This window comes from Miniopterus schreibersii, assembly GCF_964146895.1.
Source record: "Miniopterus schreibersii genome assembly, chromosome: 7".
Taxonomy (NCBI): Eukaryota; Metazoa; Chordata; class Mammalia; order Chiroptera; family Miniopteridae; genus Miniopterus; species Miniopterus schreibersii.
This window is the reverse complement of record NC_138108.1, coordinates 23,544,864-23,560,911: the sequence shown is the minus strand read 5'-3', so window position 1 is coordinate 23,560,911 and position 16,048 is coordinate 23,544,864. Positions and strand designations below refer to the sequence as shown.

The window sequence follows — 16,048 nt, the reverse complement described above, 5'->3', positions numbered from 1 at the left end:
AGAGAACAGAAGGGCAAAGGGCCTTCTGATCACTGTATTTACGTATACAGTGGTTTGAAGGAACATATTAATACAGAGGGAGGTACAAGCTATTTTCTTAGTGGGGACTGACTTAAATAAAATGTATTTAACCATGAATTATAGCCGGGATGGGGGATATTATTTTTACCATATGTACTTCATGCATATGTGTATAAACACACCACATGAACACGCTAAGTATGAGTTTATAGTAGCAGTAGGGATTCTAAGGAGAGCACAGTCCATGGAGACATCTTTCCTACATCCTTGCCTAGCTTAGTTGCCCTTTTATTAAGGAATGCCACCCGCGAGTGTGAGTTTATTAGATTTCTTCAGTGGTAAGCGACAGAGACTGGCCCTGGTAACCTCAAGAACAAATGAAATTTGAAAGTACGTGAGTGTGGTTCACCCACGCAGAGTGTGATCCGAAGACTCGGGACTATGATTAGACAGAAACCTGGGCAGCCACTGGGTAGTGGAGGCAGCAGTAATCACTAGACTCTCTTCAGGGCACCATCGGAGCAAGTGACCTCCGGACACTATCAGCCTTTGTGCCACCCACTTGATTCAAGTCCTAGAGAGAGATTCTGATCGGCCTCCGCTGCGTCACATCCACCACTGAGCCGAGAGAGGCCTGGGTTGACAGGCCCACCAAGACTGTGGGTCTTTGAAATTATGTTGGGGTACAGTTACCAGAAGGAGAAATGGTTACCAGAAGGGCCAAAACAAGTATGTACAATAAAATAGGAAGTTACAGTTTCTAAGTTTCCCCTTAATCTCTTCTCCCCAGTATACTAAACACACACACACACCAGCTTCTGACCTACTTCTTGGGAACTAGAGTACTTAGAAGACACAGTTGCTACAGGCTTTATAAGTCGGATTGTCTGCTCATCTGGACATAAAACTGGTTAGGAATGGTAGAAAGTGGCAAGTGTTTTTGCAGCCCTCTGTGTTTTAGTTAGGCGTGAAAAGGAGCAGGGAAGTAAGGGCCCCCCAAGGTCCTGAGAGGCTCTAGCATCTTTCTCTCTCACCTCTTCTGGCCTTCGTTGCTTCCCACCCGCTCAGTTGCCCTGGCCTCCTAATTAGTCTTTCTGTCTCCAGGTCTCCCTCTAGCCTGGTCATCCACACTTAACACCAAGGTTATAGCCCCAGAGCAGGCCTGGTCTTCCCCTCAGGATAAAATCCACAGCTGGACTGCAGTGTCTATATATTCCAACTTCTCGCTCGCTCTTATTAGAACATGAAGTGAGGAGTGTGAATTGCCTGTCAGATTCCCACTGAACATAAAATGGTTAACAACACAGGCTTTGGGGTGAAACAGTCTGGCTTCCGCAACCTCGGCTAAATTACATATTCTTAGAACCTCAATTCCCCTCTGTAAAATAGAGATAATAATAGTACTGATTTCGTAATACTGTGATCAGATGAAAATGAGATGATGTGTTAAGAATTCGGCCCATTTTTTAATGTTCCAGCTCCAATGCTTCCCTTACATAACTCCCAGTCCCCTCAGTGGGAAATCATTTCTTTCTCTTTTATATTCCCGAAGCACCTACCACATTCGACCCTATGTTGTACTTAGTGGTGTCTGTTTCCCTTGCCATGTGGTAAACTCTCTGGTGAACTCAAAGGAGGAACTGAGTCATAGTTATTTCTGTATTTCTCACTCTGTCATCTCACATAAATCTTCATTTCAAATGAATTGAAAGATAATCTCTTTCCCACTTCCTTTAACAGCTCTTGGAATTCTACCAAGACAATGTTTTCTGGTTACTAAAGGCTGCTTGGACTTTTTGGTTCCCTATTAAAATAGAGACGGGTGTTTAGCTAAGGATGACAAGTTTTCTTGTGAGGAGTAGCAATACCTGAGCAAGTCATCTGCCAAATTAGGAAGACTGCCCGGATGCAACCCAGAAACTTACAGCGGGTGGGGACGCGCCGGGAGGGCGAGGGGTGCTAGGAGGTCGGATAGATGAGCCCAGGCGCACATTTGCCTAGATCGCCTTCCCGTCTAAGCCCAGGCAGGGGAAAGACAGGACCCACATGTATTCCCAGGACAAGAAGGCGATCATGCCCCAGGCAGGTCAAAGCCAAGTCTGACCCAGTGGGTCCCCACAGTGACGGACGGAGCTGGCGTCATCCCTCCCTGGCTGACACCGTCCATAGCAGCAGAAGAGCAGAGCAGACGCGTCTTCATGAGCCTGTCGTTTCTGTCGCTGCGAAACTAACTCCAGTGTGCTTCTCTTTCCTCCAGCACTTTGTCAGCGAGCGTAAATATGATGAAGAGCTCGGGAAGGCTGCCCGATTCTCCTGCGACATTGAGCAGCTCAAGTCCCAAATCACGCTCTGTGGAGAAAGTGAGTTTTGCACACTTGTTAAGTAATTCTGTATGAGTAAGCCCGGCGCTGCTCGGAGGTGATATTGGAAATGTCAGGCACGCGGTCCCCAGGGGGCCCAAAGTGAGGCCTGACAGGATTTAATGATCTAAGGTCATGACACAAGTCACTAGAAATGTCAGGATTTGAACTTAGAGTCTTCAAATGCCACTGCCCATCAGTAAATCTCTGGGATTTATTAAGCAGAACGGAACAGGGTCAACTGGTGTATACCTTTTGCAAACTTTTCTTAAGCACGGCCAGATAAGCTGCCTCGTATTCCGAGCAGCCTGCTGCTTCGGTGTAGACCTGGTGCTCTTGCTGTTGAGTCTGGGAACAGCGGCCGCTGTCGTGAAGGGCCAGCTGTCATGTGTGCTGCTCAGCAGTGCCTGAGCCTCTCCCTCGGTTCTGTGCCGACTGAAGTCTGCAGATAATGAAAGACTTTACTTCAGCCGTTAGCTTTATCTCGCTCACTACTGAGGCTTAATTGGAGCAGCTAATGTGCAACAGAATTGCTGATACTTCCCCCGCCCCAGCCCACCCACCAGGGAGGCAGGAATGAGCACTTGGTGGCTCTAAGGTCGGCCGCAAGAAGGAAGGCGGGACCAGTGAGGGACATGGAATGTCCACAGCCTCACAGTCAGCAGAAAAACGGAGATTTGGCTGCACTTTTTTTTTTTAATGAAAGTGGCAATTGCTTTTTTTTTTAGTATAAAAAAATAGAAGCTTGATCTAAAAGTTGCAGAACTATATTAAGTAGACTATGACATGACTTTGGTGTGTCCTTCACACTTTTTATGTACATACGGTCTCCTGTGTAAGTTACATATTACATATTACATATTACACATATTATAGTATATATTGCAACTTGCTATACCATACTACATACATGCATAGTAATATAATTTGCGTTTATCATTTCACAATACATGGTGGACATTTTTCATGCCAATATATTTAGCCCATAATTTATTTAGATAAAATTGATGCAACCAGTCCCGATTGTGGACATTTAGGTTATCTTCAGTTTTTACTGTTAATATAACCACTGCTGTGAACTCAATACTTCTTCACATATCTTTGCCAATTATCTGATTTTAATCATTTTCTTTTTTTATATATATGCTCACCCCCCCTTATGAAAGAATCTATCCATTTACCATTCTCCACCCTCAGATTTTGCCCCGTCTCTAAAAAAGCAAACAGTCTGGTTCACGGTTGGACATTTAACTGCTCATCCTAGTTTTACTTCAGCCTGATGAGAAGGGAGACGCTGATGCCCAGTGACTGTCACCCATTCGAGAGGTGGCAAGTGCAGCTCCACCTGCTCTCCTCCGGAACCCTCCCTTACCAAATTCCAGGTGTCCACATGAAAGACAGCACCCCCCCATCCCTCCTCCTGGGTGCTGGAGACAAGAGTTCTCAGCAGGCCCTTCTCAGCTGTGTTGAGAGCCCACAGCTACTGCACCAGCAATGGTGGTCTCTGAGCCATGGGAAGTTAGGACCCCGTGAAACTGAATCTAGTGAGCACAAGAGCCGCTGAAACGCCCCCGGGATGTTTGCACAGCCCCCACCGTGCCACCACCCCTTACCTGTGAAACGAACAGACTACAGATACATCCTGTCCTTTCTATTTCTCATGTTCTCTGAGCCCCACGAGTCTCTCCTGATCCTCCAAAAGAGCCCTGGGATTAAGTCTGATCCAACACAGGTAGCAGAGGAAATTGCTTCTAGAAATTGGGGGCAATTTTAAGATTCAGAGGTCTTGCATTCCAACCTGGCAGTCAAATTCGGGTGACCTGCGAGAGGAAATCACGACTTTATCCTTGGATTGATTCCTGCCAGCCTCGAGCCAGCATAATTACATAGAAATCATCCCATCAGGAACCACCCCTTTCAGAACCAGCATGGACGTTGATGATAAACTTGGAGCAGACTTGCCCAAGCGCTGCGGGGGCCTCTCTGATTAGCCTCCACGGACTTCACTGTTGGAATTGTTGCAGATTTGCAGCGGGGCTGGAGAAAGTGGAGTTGATAAAAGGTCAAATAATGTAGCTCTAATGGAATATAAGATGCTTTGGGGCATCTTTTGGCCTGGCCCTAGGGTTGGGGATGTCCCTAACCCAGGTGACAAAATTCCAGACACCATCATCACCCCAGGCCCCTGCTCTCAGAACATCATGGCTCTGATGGGCTCAGTGTCCACGACCCTCCCAGTCTTTCTGCGTCTCTGAGCACCTGCTGGTCAAGGGATCTGAGGACAGCAAGAGTGGGTTTGATCATGGGGAAGCAGGAGGCAGGGAACAGCTATGGATAGGGCCATGTGGGCACTTCAAGATTTCATTATCCCCCTTTCTGCAGTGGTTCTTGACCTAAGGAATAATATTAAAGTTGCTCAGATAGGTCTTATTTCCTACAAACGTCTCCCCACTTGGATGATTCTGCTGTAATCACAGTCCAGCAATTTTCACAGAAGGAATTTGGTGGTCTCCGAGCACCAAGGTGCCCTTTCGAATGGCCTCTTTAAAAATCAAAGCTTGTCTTAATGTTTTTATGAAGCTCCATCTCCTAATGGGTCCGAGGCCGCCATGTCTGTGGCACGGCCCTTAATGCCTCCTGATTTCTTGTTGCAGTTACACATCCAAAGAACAACTATTCCTCCAGGACTCCCTGCAGCTCCCTGCTGCCGCTGCTGAGCGCTCACGCAGCAGCCTCGGGAAAACAGAGTAACTTCAGCCGGAAGTCGTCCAGTCACAACAGGCCCCCCGAGAGCAAAGCAGCCAACCCCAAAATGGCCAGCAACCTTCCCAGCGCCGCAGACAGCTCTCACCAGGCCATGCCCCCTCACAAGCAGGTAGGTGCTCCGGGGAGGCTCCGTGCGTTGCCTCCAGGGGCCCCGCAGACCTTGGTCCTTGGGGCCAGGAAGAAACCACTGGTTTGCAAAGGAAGAAAACAGCAGCTGCTAGATGCAGAGCTTCCTGGGTCCCCCCCAGCCCCCCCAGCAGCACGGCTGGCCTCTGGCCTCCATCTGCCTGGCTGGCCTCACGGGTCTCCCCTGGTCCCTCCAGTCCACATCTCACAGGGGCCTTTCCATGTGGAGGAAGTGCCTTTGTACACCCCTGACAGCATCAGCAAAGAGTCCCCCTAAATGAGACAGCTCCTCTCGTGCCCTTGAGTGCCCATCCCCAGGCCCCCATAACTGGCCCACACGTGGAAGGGACTCATACAGACCTGGAGACAAGATTCAGATCCTGGCTTCTGACACTGAGGGGAAATCTGGCGTTCGTTTTTAAAGATTCTTTAATTCCTGCTTATGTTTAGTTTATGAGTAAGAGGCCAAAGTGAGTTCGGACTTCTCTCTCTTCTTGTGGGCTTTCAGTAAAGAGAATACATTTCAAAATGACATTATTAATTCTTATCTAGTATCCCCCTAAAAGTACAACTGTCCAAAGTGCAATCTTCCTTCTGCTTCTCCACTGTATCCTTGAGACGTGATCTCCTCTTTGTCATTAGTGAATGCACAAAAAATGGGACTTGATGGTACAGGAGCCAGGCATGCTCTAAGATTTCCAAAATGCTGGTTTTCTAACATGCCCCTGTTGGGTTTCATGGTCTCAATCTCTCAGAATTCTCATTAATGACACTGGCAGGCATCTCTCTGGCCCTGAGTGTCCTCATGAACTTTAAAATCGTGCTTGAACAAGGAGCATTTCACATATGCATAACTTTAAGATCATGATCAAATCTGTTTTCCTTGTAATCTAAATACAGCTTCACAGCTTTTGTACTTTGCTCACTATTAAACCTCATACTAAAAGTCTAAAATGTCGTCTGAATTTCCCTTTCACAATTTCTTTAAAAACAAAAGCAGCCAGATTAAATGCTATCCACATAGATACTTTTCAGCTCACTGTTTTTACCATTTTTCAGCAAAATGTTGCAGGCAATGACTCTTTTAAGTCAAAATGTACTTATATATCTAAGCTACAACACTGTCCACCTGGCAGGAAGGGCCCTGAGCTGGGCCCCTTGCTTTAGAGCAGCCCCGCCCCCGGGCCTCCCCTCGCCATGGCCTTCCCTACAGAGTGAGACCAAGGAGATGGAACTAACCAAAATCTCTACTCCCCCTCTGGAACGTGCCCCAAGTACTTGAGATCCCGGAATTCTGTTCCCAAGGGGCCACAAGCCTGCCTTCTCTGTTTGGACCACTTCCCTGGACACATCATCTTGAGAGCAGACCACACTACCAGTCTGCACACCTCTAGGTCTGAAGGGTGATTATTTGTGGGGGTGGGGACGAAGCTGAGGTGCGCAGGCTGGAGTGGCCCCGTTGCTGTGTGCGAGGGCCTCCCGCAATGTGCGGTGGAGCCAGAGGTGGGAAAACACAATGTTCAGGCAGGTGGTGTGTGGCTGCCGCTGTGCTCTTGCCCTGAGCCCAGAGTTATCAGGGGTGGGTCTGCCCTGAATCTATACCATCCGGTCACAGTGCACAAAGTAAGAACTTTGTGTATGTTTGTAACTCATAAAGTTACACGTGTCGATAAAGGTCTGTGTTGTAACAGCCTATCTGTGAATCTTGCCAGGAGACAGTGTGTGAAATGGAAATGGCTCCGCCGATTTCTAACAGAAGACCTTGGGCAAGTCCCCTAACTGTATCTTCCTCCTCTATAAAATGAAACAAATAGCAACTCTCTCACAGGGTGATTGTGATGCCCAGTGAGATGGTACCTGGCACACTGTGCCCTCAGTAAATGTTGGCTATTATTGACCTCAAGGAATTCAGTATCTTTCCCTTCCGCAGGCACAGACACGCCAGCCCATTGCTTCCGTTCTGCTCATCCCTTTATGGCCGTGGCTGCCGATTTGTTGAAGGTGGCCAGTTTTTCACTATGATGCTTCAAAATTTGTTGGCTGACAACTGCATGGTTTAGAAAAAACTACTTACCTCTGTGAAAACACACATTACCCCCACATCCAGCCAAGATCTATCAGATACACCTCATCCCTGTGTTTACCCAAGGCAATATTTCTGAACTATATTTATTTTGAAATAAAACAGGAAAAAATACTGTCTTAGAGAAGAAAAATTACAAGTAGAATTTTACATTTCTGTTCATTTATGTAATGAGAATTCATTTATATAGTCCATATAGACTGTCCCCCAAATTTCCATCGTAGAGAATCGTCATTGCCCTGCTCCTGTGTGACATCTCCGTTACATGTACTTTACTTTATTTGGCCTGGTCCTTGAACTGTCCGTCTTATATTTCTGTAGCCTCTCTCTCAGCGTCAGTAATTTCCTTGCCGTTGCGTGTGCAAGGCAGTCCACCCTCCTCTTGAGCTTGAGGCTGGTATCGGCCTGACCTCAGCTGCATGTTGGCCTGTTCTCCTGGGGTGTAAGAAAGCTCACCTGCGGCGTAGACGTCGGTCTCCCCGTCTGCTGGAGTCAGCAGTGGTCCGCTGGCGTCTGACACCTATCTCCTTTTCTCTCTCTTTTTTCGTAGAATGGGTCTTCTAGCCAAAGACGAAGATTTAACCCACAGTATCATAACAGGCTCAGTGCGTCCGCCAAGACACAGGGCAGCGGTAACGAAGGCGACCCCGTGGCGAAGGGCAGCAACCGCCACGAACACAGGAGACAGCCGCACAACGGCTTCCGTCCCAAAAACAAAGGCGGCGCCAAAAACCAGGAGGCCCCCGTGGGGACAAAGGCCGCCGAGGCCCCTGCCCACGCGGAGAAGCCCCGGCGGAGGCAGCACGCGGCAGACAGCGCCGAGGCCAGGCCCTTCCGGGGCAGCGTGGCCCGGGTCTCCCAGTGCAACCTCTGTCCCACGAGGATGGAGGTTTCCACAGAGGCGGCGGTCCTCTCGGTGCCCGCCGTGACGCTGGTGGCCTGAGCCGGGAGGCAGAACGCGGTTTCACTCAGTTTCGGTCCCCTGCCCGAGGTGCTGATCCAATTCGCTGCCAACCGAGAGCCAATCAGAATAGACAGGCCCTGTGTGGTTGTGTCACCCTCTCTCAATCATTTTTACTAATTCTAATAATCAGCTCTAGCTTGCTTCACCCTTTCATGGCTTTGCTTGATCTGTTGATGCTTTTTCTCATCGAGACACTGCAGCAGTGTAGCCAGGCGGTATTTACTCATTTGTTAGGAAAATCAACACGTGGCTAAAGACCAGAGGCTCAGTAGCAACCAGTGTTGTAGGTGATGTCCGTCCATTGATCGTCTTTAGAGAGTTACTGTCGGGAAAAAATTCTTATTGACCAGACAAACGTGATCTGCTGAGGACACATGCGCTTTTGTAGAATTTAACATCTGGTGTTTTTCTGAAATATATATATATACATATATTGCTTTATTTGAAACAAATTAAAATATGCTGCATTTGACACCTGGCTTGTTTCTTTTGTTGATGCCCACTTATTATTAAAGGTATGTGTAGTACTTTCCAGAAAACTTTAGAGGCTAGAGGTTGTGGCACGGAGCTCTGAACAATACTGTTTCTCTTGGGACAGTATCCCTTCAGGAAAAACAAGGCCTCACAACGGCCCTGCCAGTGCATTGCACACACAGAGATGGATGTGCACCCCGGTCCTCCGAGATGCTGTGCGGCAGTTTGGAACCCTGGTTGCAAGGACCATAAACCTTGGCTCAGCCCAGCACGAAAACATTGCTTCAGAGACTGAAAAGTCCAGTATCAAGCCTTCTGGGTCCAGTTCGACCAGGGCCTGCTCTTGATTCCCTCAGTTCTCCCTTCCTCCTCAGGCTGACATTGTATTCAGAATGGCAGCAAATGGCCACCTCAAGCCTAAGATTCGAATTCGTCCCCCACAGAAGAGAGAAGCTTTCCCACAGTGTCCTCATGGAGCAAGTGTCTTTCACATTAGTCCCAGCGAAGGTCTTGCATGTCGTTGGCCTGTATGGCTGGTGGGCTTGTCCCTAAACCAGTCCTCAAAGGGGGAGGAGGGAGGCAGCGAAGAGAGAGATAATTAGCACAGGCTGATCAGCCCCACCCCCCTCGAGCGGGGGTGTGGCCAGCTCTCCAGAAACACCTGGGGCTGTGTGGAGAAGGGCTTCTGTGACCCCAGGAAGGAAGACTGGATGTTGAGGGACTGGAACCCCAGGTAGCCCCAGGTCGCTGTCTTTGACTGCAGGGCAGCTCAGTTTGAACTCTGTTTCCCATCACACTTCCATGTGTCCTACAGATTTTTTGGTTTCTTTCAAGTGCAAATGCTTGTTTTTCAGCTCCACATTAATATTTTTCTGGTCCTCTCCACTGATCAGCTGAGCCTGCACACCACGCAAGCATCCGTCTCTTCTTCTGCCAAGTGCAGGAGGATGTTTGCTCTTTCTGTAGAGGGCTTTCTGAGGTCTGGGTGTACCCAGAGATTTAATAGGAATTTTAAATGTTAAATCACATTCCGGGAAGGAAGGAAGAGCTGTCCGTTCAAATAAGAAAGATAAATGTTCAGGACTGCCTTCCCGTTTACTCCATCTGAGGCCCTGAATTTAAATTTTACAAGACAGAAGGACTTTGCACAAATTTTGTGTAGCAGGATTTGGCTCACCACTGAAAAACGTCAGTTGATATGTGACAGCTTTGAAGATCAGTCAGATAATTCTTGCAACAGGAAAGCACTGGGTTTGCCAGGTCAGGAGTGCACCTGCCTTGGGCAGACAGACCCAGCCACCTTCGACCTTGGCTCTGGTTGCTCCTGGGGTTAAGAAAGTTTAAAAACATTCCTAAACACATAGCAAATGCTCCCAGTTCACAGAAGAGAAACAACAAAAATGCTAAAACGTGTTTAGACCTGACTATAGTTTTTCCTAGGTTTTGCCTTTTTCGTAGACCCTGGGCATGGGTGCATTTACTAGTTTGCATTTTGAAATGGTAATTTCAGTTTTTTGGTGCCACTGTCAGGTCATTGAAACACTATATTACTAAATGGCAATGTGTTCTAGGGGAACCACTGGTGTGACCCTAGAGATCTGGGTCAAGTCTGACATTCTTTTAAAATGTTTTAAACCCCTTTAAAACTCCACGGGCTATGTGCACTCTAATCTCTCTACTTAATGCACAATAGCCAGGAGAATCGACTCCTCTCTCTTGAACATTTCCCTAGCAGAGGTTAAAACATCTGAATTCCCATGAAGATGGAATAACTTCAGAACTCACCTATGTTGTACACAAGACTCCATTTGTGAAATTCAAAGCTCCCTGTTGGGTTCCCAATTACATTCCACATTTACATTTCATTTGAGAATCTACATACTCCAGCTCTGTGCTGTTGAGACTCCCCGAGGGGGGCTGAAAGCTGCAAGGCTCAGAATGTTAAACACAAATCAGTACAAAATTGAGCCTCAATAAAGGCCGTACAAGAGTTTGGGGGGAAGAAACCAGAAACACATCATATCCGATTTAAAGCTCAGTTCATGAGCAGTTCAGTTCTGCTGGCATCAGAAAGAGAGATTCTCATTGAACATTGTTTGGGAAGCAACATCAAATGAGATTTACCAGGAAAAGTTGCCAGACTAAAAGTGACCTACATATTTTTGCCAGAGAAAGAGTTTTGGGAATTTTTGACTCTGCAAGCTTAAGTTTGAGCCTCAATCTTGATTTAACCCCAAGAAGGAATCCAGGGTCTGGACAGTTATCTCCCTGGGGCAAGTAAGGAGGACGGGGAGTGGAAGGGCGATGCAGCTAGACAGGGTTCAAGGCCACCGCAGCTCCCTCCTTCCCGCCATCCCTCCTGCCGTCTAACCGTACGGCCTGTTTAGAGCGCCCTCTGGTGTCTGGAGGTGGTAAGACTGCAACTTCCCAGCAGCATCCCCGAAATCCGTGGGGGCGCCTTCCCACATGCTTCCTTCAGAGGCCACCCCTAAAATTCAGGCGCACGTAGGCTAGGATTCCAGATCGCTCCCAGGCACCAGAAATGAAGCAAAAGGGTAAGAGCCAGTCACTAAGGAAACTATAAAACAGCAAAAGACAATAATAATAATAATTTGATTGGCTAATACATTCCTCCAGCATTTTTCTGAAAGTCCTGACCTAATTTAACGGCCCTAATCTTATGAGAAGAAAATACGAAGAGTTGCTGAATCCCAGGGATTCTCTTGTTACCTCACAATTTGAAGCACACTTTTGATACTATTCATTGTGAGCTGTTACAAGGAATTTTTTTTGTCCTGCCCTTTTGCTTTTTACAACAAGCTTTTAAATCCCAAGGAAGGTTTTTTAATCGATCATTAGTTTCCCCAGTCCCTGGAAGCAGATTCGGGAAACCAGCGTTTAATGTCATTAGAGCAGCCTTAGGGCCGGGCCCTCGGACCCGTCCCCTCCTGCCATCTGAGAAGCGCACAGTGTGCTCTCACCACACGGGCCTTACGAAGGACTGTGGTCATTGATTTCCAGAGGCCCCTTGTTTGTGAGCTCTGCTTCTTCCGGAGCTCAGCAGAGCTTCTGGGGCTACCACTAAGTTCAAGTTTCACAGGAGAAATGGCCACACATAGTTTTTAAAGAATAAATCAGTTGTACAGAAAGTGTGTTTATTTGAGAAAGTATGTAGATTTCTGACACACGCGCGCACACACACAAACGTATTGCAGAACTATGGCTGCAACAGTAAGCAAATGAAGAATTCCTATAGAAAATAAGTGTAAAAAGTCTTCTTGTCAAACACAGAAAACTACCCTATTTTTAACTTTACTTACAATGGAATTATATTTACCTATTTCTAGTTTTTGAGAGAACACACACTTTCTGTAAATTGCCATCATTATGTAGCAAGCTGGCCCAGAGTGTCATTACCCCTTTGACAATGCCTGGCACACAGTAGGTACTTGATAAATACAAGGAAGAGAGAGCAGATATGAAAGTGATCAACTCCAATACCCCTAGAAAATTCTGGAGTCTAAACAACTTGTACAAAATAATCCAGAGAAGATGGGAAGGGAGCAGAGCAGCTGAAGCCCCATCCCTGGTAGGCAGGACTCACGTCCAGGCCCCACTGCCTCCTCCTGGCTGTCTAAACTTGGGCATGTTTCTAAACATCCCGTTAACCTGGTTTCTCCATGGGTGCACGGGGCTAGTAACTGTACCTCCCTCGAGGGGTTGTCATAAGGACTGAATAAGTTAGATTCTGACCTTGTTGGGGAGGATGTGGCTATGTCCCACTGGAGGACAGGAATCTACGTGAGCAAGAAGACACCCCGAGGGCACCTGAGAACCAGGGAGCTTCCCCCAGAGGAGCAGGCCCACTCTGGGGCCCAGCTGCAGGGACGCCAGTGAATGCACTGGGTGTCAGCTGGGGTACCTGCAAAACTCCCCAGGAAACCACCCTCAGTGGCGCTGTTGAATTATCTGGGGAGCCAGCAGGGAGACCCATGGGACCAGAAGCTGCTGCTGAAACTTGCTGGGGTGACGGCCTCTGGAGGTCCTACACCCCAACAAGTGCTGCAGGAGCAAGAACACAGGGACACAGACTAAACCAGAAAGAAACCCTTCCTCCTGCTGTGTCCCTCCAGTGACAAAGCCAGCGGGTTAGAGAAGTGCTTACAGGGCCCAGCTCCAGGATCACCAGCAGGCAGGGAAGACTGGGTTTGGAACCAAGAAGCAAAGAGTTGATAACTGCCATACTGTCAGAAAGCACTGTAATGAAACTCGAGAAGTAAGTGAAAATTAGGCAGCATACAGAAGACGCTAAGTCCTATCTCGCTCATCTGGGAATGGAGGGAGCCCCTGCGACAGGAGGCCTAACGTCGTGTCTAAGGGCCTGGACCCTGGAAGGCACATGCCGGGGAACCCAGTCTTTGCCTCATCCCCCCACTGGCTGCTCCACAGCTCACCCGGCCCGTGCCTCATAAATGAGGACAATGCTACACTCCATAGTAGAGCTGGTGTATTAAGTAAGTTAATACACGAAGGGCTCAGGTGAGTACATCTTAGTTTTTATTAGGTAGATGCTTAGTAAGAACAGCAAACAAAAAATGTTCTAATATTACGCCGAAACCAGAAATGTAAGTGGAAGCTAACAGGAGAGGCTGTTTGGTTGGCAGCCTGAGACCCCCATCCCTCCTTCGGAGTCATCTCCCCTCGATTCCCAGGGCTCCATCCTGCCTGTGGCTGACGGCTCCAGCGCTCTCACTCATCACGGCCCCCAGTTAGGAGAGGCAGTTATCTTGCTCCGGTTAAATCACCCAACTAAAGGAATGGTTCTCAACTGGGGGTGATCGATTTTGTGCCCACCCCTCACTCCCAGGTGACACTTGGAAAAGTCTGGAGACATTGTGACTGTCACAATGTCTGGGGCGGGGGATACTGGCCAGGGATGCTTCTCAACATCCTACAGTGCACAGTACAGCCACGAAAACAAAGAATTATCCAGTCCAAACTGTCAGTAGTGTCACTGACCTGAGTGCTACAAGGGCAGTGGAGAAAGGGGACAGAGACAGGGCGTGTGGCCTGTTCCTCCACCACGCTGGGTTCTTGGCTGGTTCAGCCTCGATGACCAGATCCAGAGTCTATCTCGAGGGAGAGTTTCTGATGTCCTTGGGCTATCTGTGTCATCCAAATAGAAGCCGAGTTCCCACATCTTCCAAGCTGAGAAATTAGGAGATGAGCTCCTGAAAGAGCTGCTATTATTGTAACAGAATGTCCAAAATTTAAAGAAATCGTGGCAGAAGGAAGCAATATTTGCCTTCCTCCAACATCAGCAAATACACTACCTTTTCCTTCCGTCATGTGCTGTCTAGAGCAAGTTTCTCTTCTAAGCTCCAGGCCCCCAAGTTCACTCCTGGAGCGGAGCAAAACGTTACTAAGGTAACGAGGGCTTTAGGGTAAAAAAAGGAAAATAAAAGTATAAGAAGCAGCATTATAAGATGAAAGTTGTTAAATAAACAAGTAGGGCAGAGTACTGACTGCAGGGTTATCGTACAGTTCTATTTGTCTTAGCCACAGCCTACATCAGAAACTGCTTGGCTAACAAACATAAAATGTGTATGGGCTGTCAGAGGCAACACATGCGAACAAAGGAAAATTAGCTTTTCTGTAAAAATGTGAACCATGTGAATCTCGTGAGGCTGACAGGACTCCAGTGAAAATGGCCCCTCCAGGGCCGTGTCGCCAACCAAATTCTGTGAATACGAAATTCTGAAAGCCCCTGGAAATCAATATTTTCCTGTTAGCTCTCTGTGAAGTTTCCCTTTTTGGCTGTACCACACACTCGAAATCCTGCACTCTTAACTGCAGCCTTCAACAAGGAACCACCCATCCCCTCTTCCCTCCCTAAAGTCAGCAACTTGTTGAGTTTTCAAGGGAGAGTTTTGGCATATGAGGAAATGACCACATTTTCCATAATTAGAAAGTTCCTCGTTCACTTAGGAATACATGCATGTAAATCATTTGAAAGTGCTTTACGTTTGCTATGGTAGAAGCCCTTTCCCTTCATTCTGTCCAGCTCATACTTTCTACTTAGTCTCTAACCAGCATCCTAGCAAATGTAGATTCAAGTTACTCAGAGGGACTGCAGGTATGACAATCCTTCATAAGGCAGCCTTACGTGCACACGAATGTTAGCATCCTTCCCTTTACAGAGCAACTTGTGCATATTCAAAATGGTATTTAAATCTAAATTTTGTCTATGAAGAACTTCTCAGCTAAAGCCAAATGGGACTGTATGCTAAAAATCAAGGTACAGCTGGATAATAATTACACTGTACTTAACCATAGACTAGAAAGTGAGTCAATGATTTTTCAATGTTAGCACTTAGAAAGCAACGGGACTCAGCCTGGAGTGAGGAGGAGACGGCACCAGAGTTCCAGCAGGAGCACTCTCGCGGGGAGCGAGGGGCCCGGCTGCTTTCCGTCCTCAGAAGGCAGGGAACACCCACCAGCCACCTCTCTGGGGTCCTGTGATCTATGTCCCTGACTTACTTTAAACAACTGGACAAGTTCTATAACTGCTCTGGTCACTGTAATTGTGGCCACGAGCAGCGATCAGCACTAAGGAACTCCCACGGGCACCTGTTTGTTCTGACACTAGAAACTCGGCAAGGTGGGAAATCAGTTTCCACGCCCCTGAAGGCTGCTACCAAATACATTTTCTAAAATAACTGGGGGGGAGGGGGTTGCCCTAACTGTTCACCAGGTACAAAGGCGACAGAGTCCATCAAGCAGGAGACAGACATGTCATCCAATACTTAATACTTTCTGCTCAAAAACTTTAAATATTAAATTCACATTTTACATCCGCTTCCTCCCTCTAGCTTGTCCTTTGGCCAGGGATGTTGTGTCATCCTGCAGAGATCAGATTATGGGGCTAAAAGGTGTGTGTGCTGGGGTGGAGGGGTGCAGGCTGTCGTTATTTTACAGCCTTAATTTTCCTGAACCTCATTTTCTTGATCTTTAAGGACGTAAAAGACGAGCTTCATTATGTTGTTGTCTGAAACTAAAAAGCATAATGAACACAATGAAATAAAATATATAAAAAATACCTTATAAACTGTAACATAAGGCAATACTGAAACAAAACCATTTAAAACTATAAACAAAACAAATCCTACAGTAGGTTCCTATTGCCAGCCTCAGGCTCTCCACGATGTTAACTAACCAGTTTTCAAAAGAGAGTATCTGGAAGAGCATAATCAG

The 16,048-nt window shown here is 47.4% G+C and overlaps 1 protein-coding gene across 7 annotated transcripts in view; it reads left to right on the top strand.

Annotated features, from left to right (window-relative positions):
- Positions 1-8,792, top strand: part of SPATS2L (spermatogenesis associated serine rich 2 like) — a 148,966-nt gene extending 140,174 nt beyond the window's left edge. For all 7 annotated transcript variants that reach the window (XM_081143308.1, XM_081143304.1, XM_081143309.1 and 4 more), the window contains 3 exons: positions 2,279-2,381; positions 5,036-5,256; positions 7,907-8,792. In XM_081143308.1, the coding sequence (XP_080999434.1) occupies positions 2,279-2,381; positions 5,036-5,256; positions 7,907-8,299 (717 nt within the window). In that variant the 3' untranslated portion in view covers positions 8,300-8,792. The remainder of the gene's footprint in view (positions 1-2,278; positions 2,382-5,035; positions 5,257-7,906) is intronic.
- Positions 8,793-16,048: the final 7,256 nt, after the last annotated feature.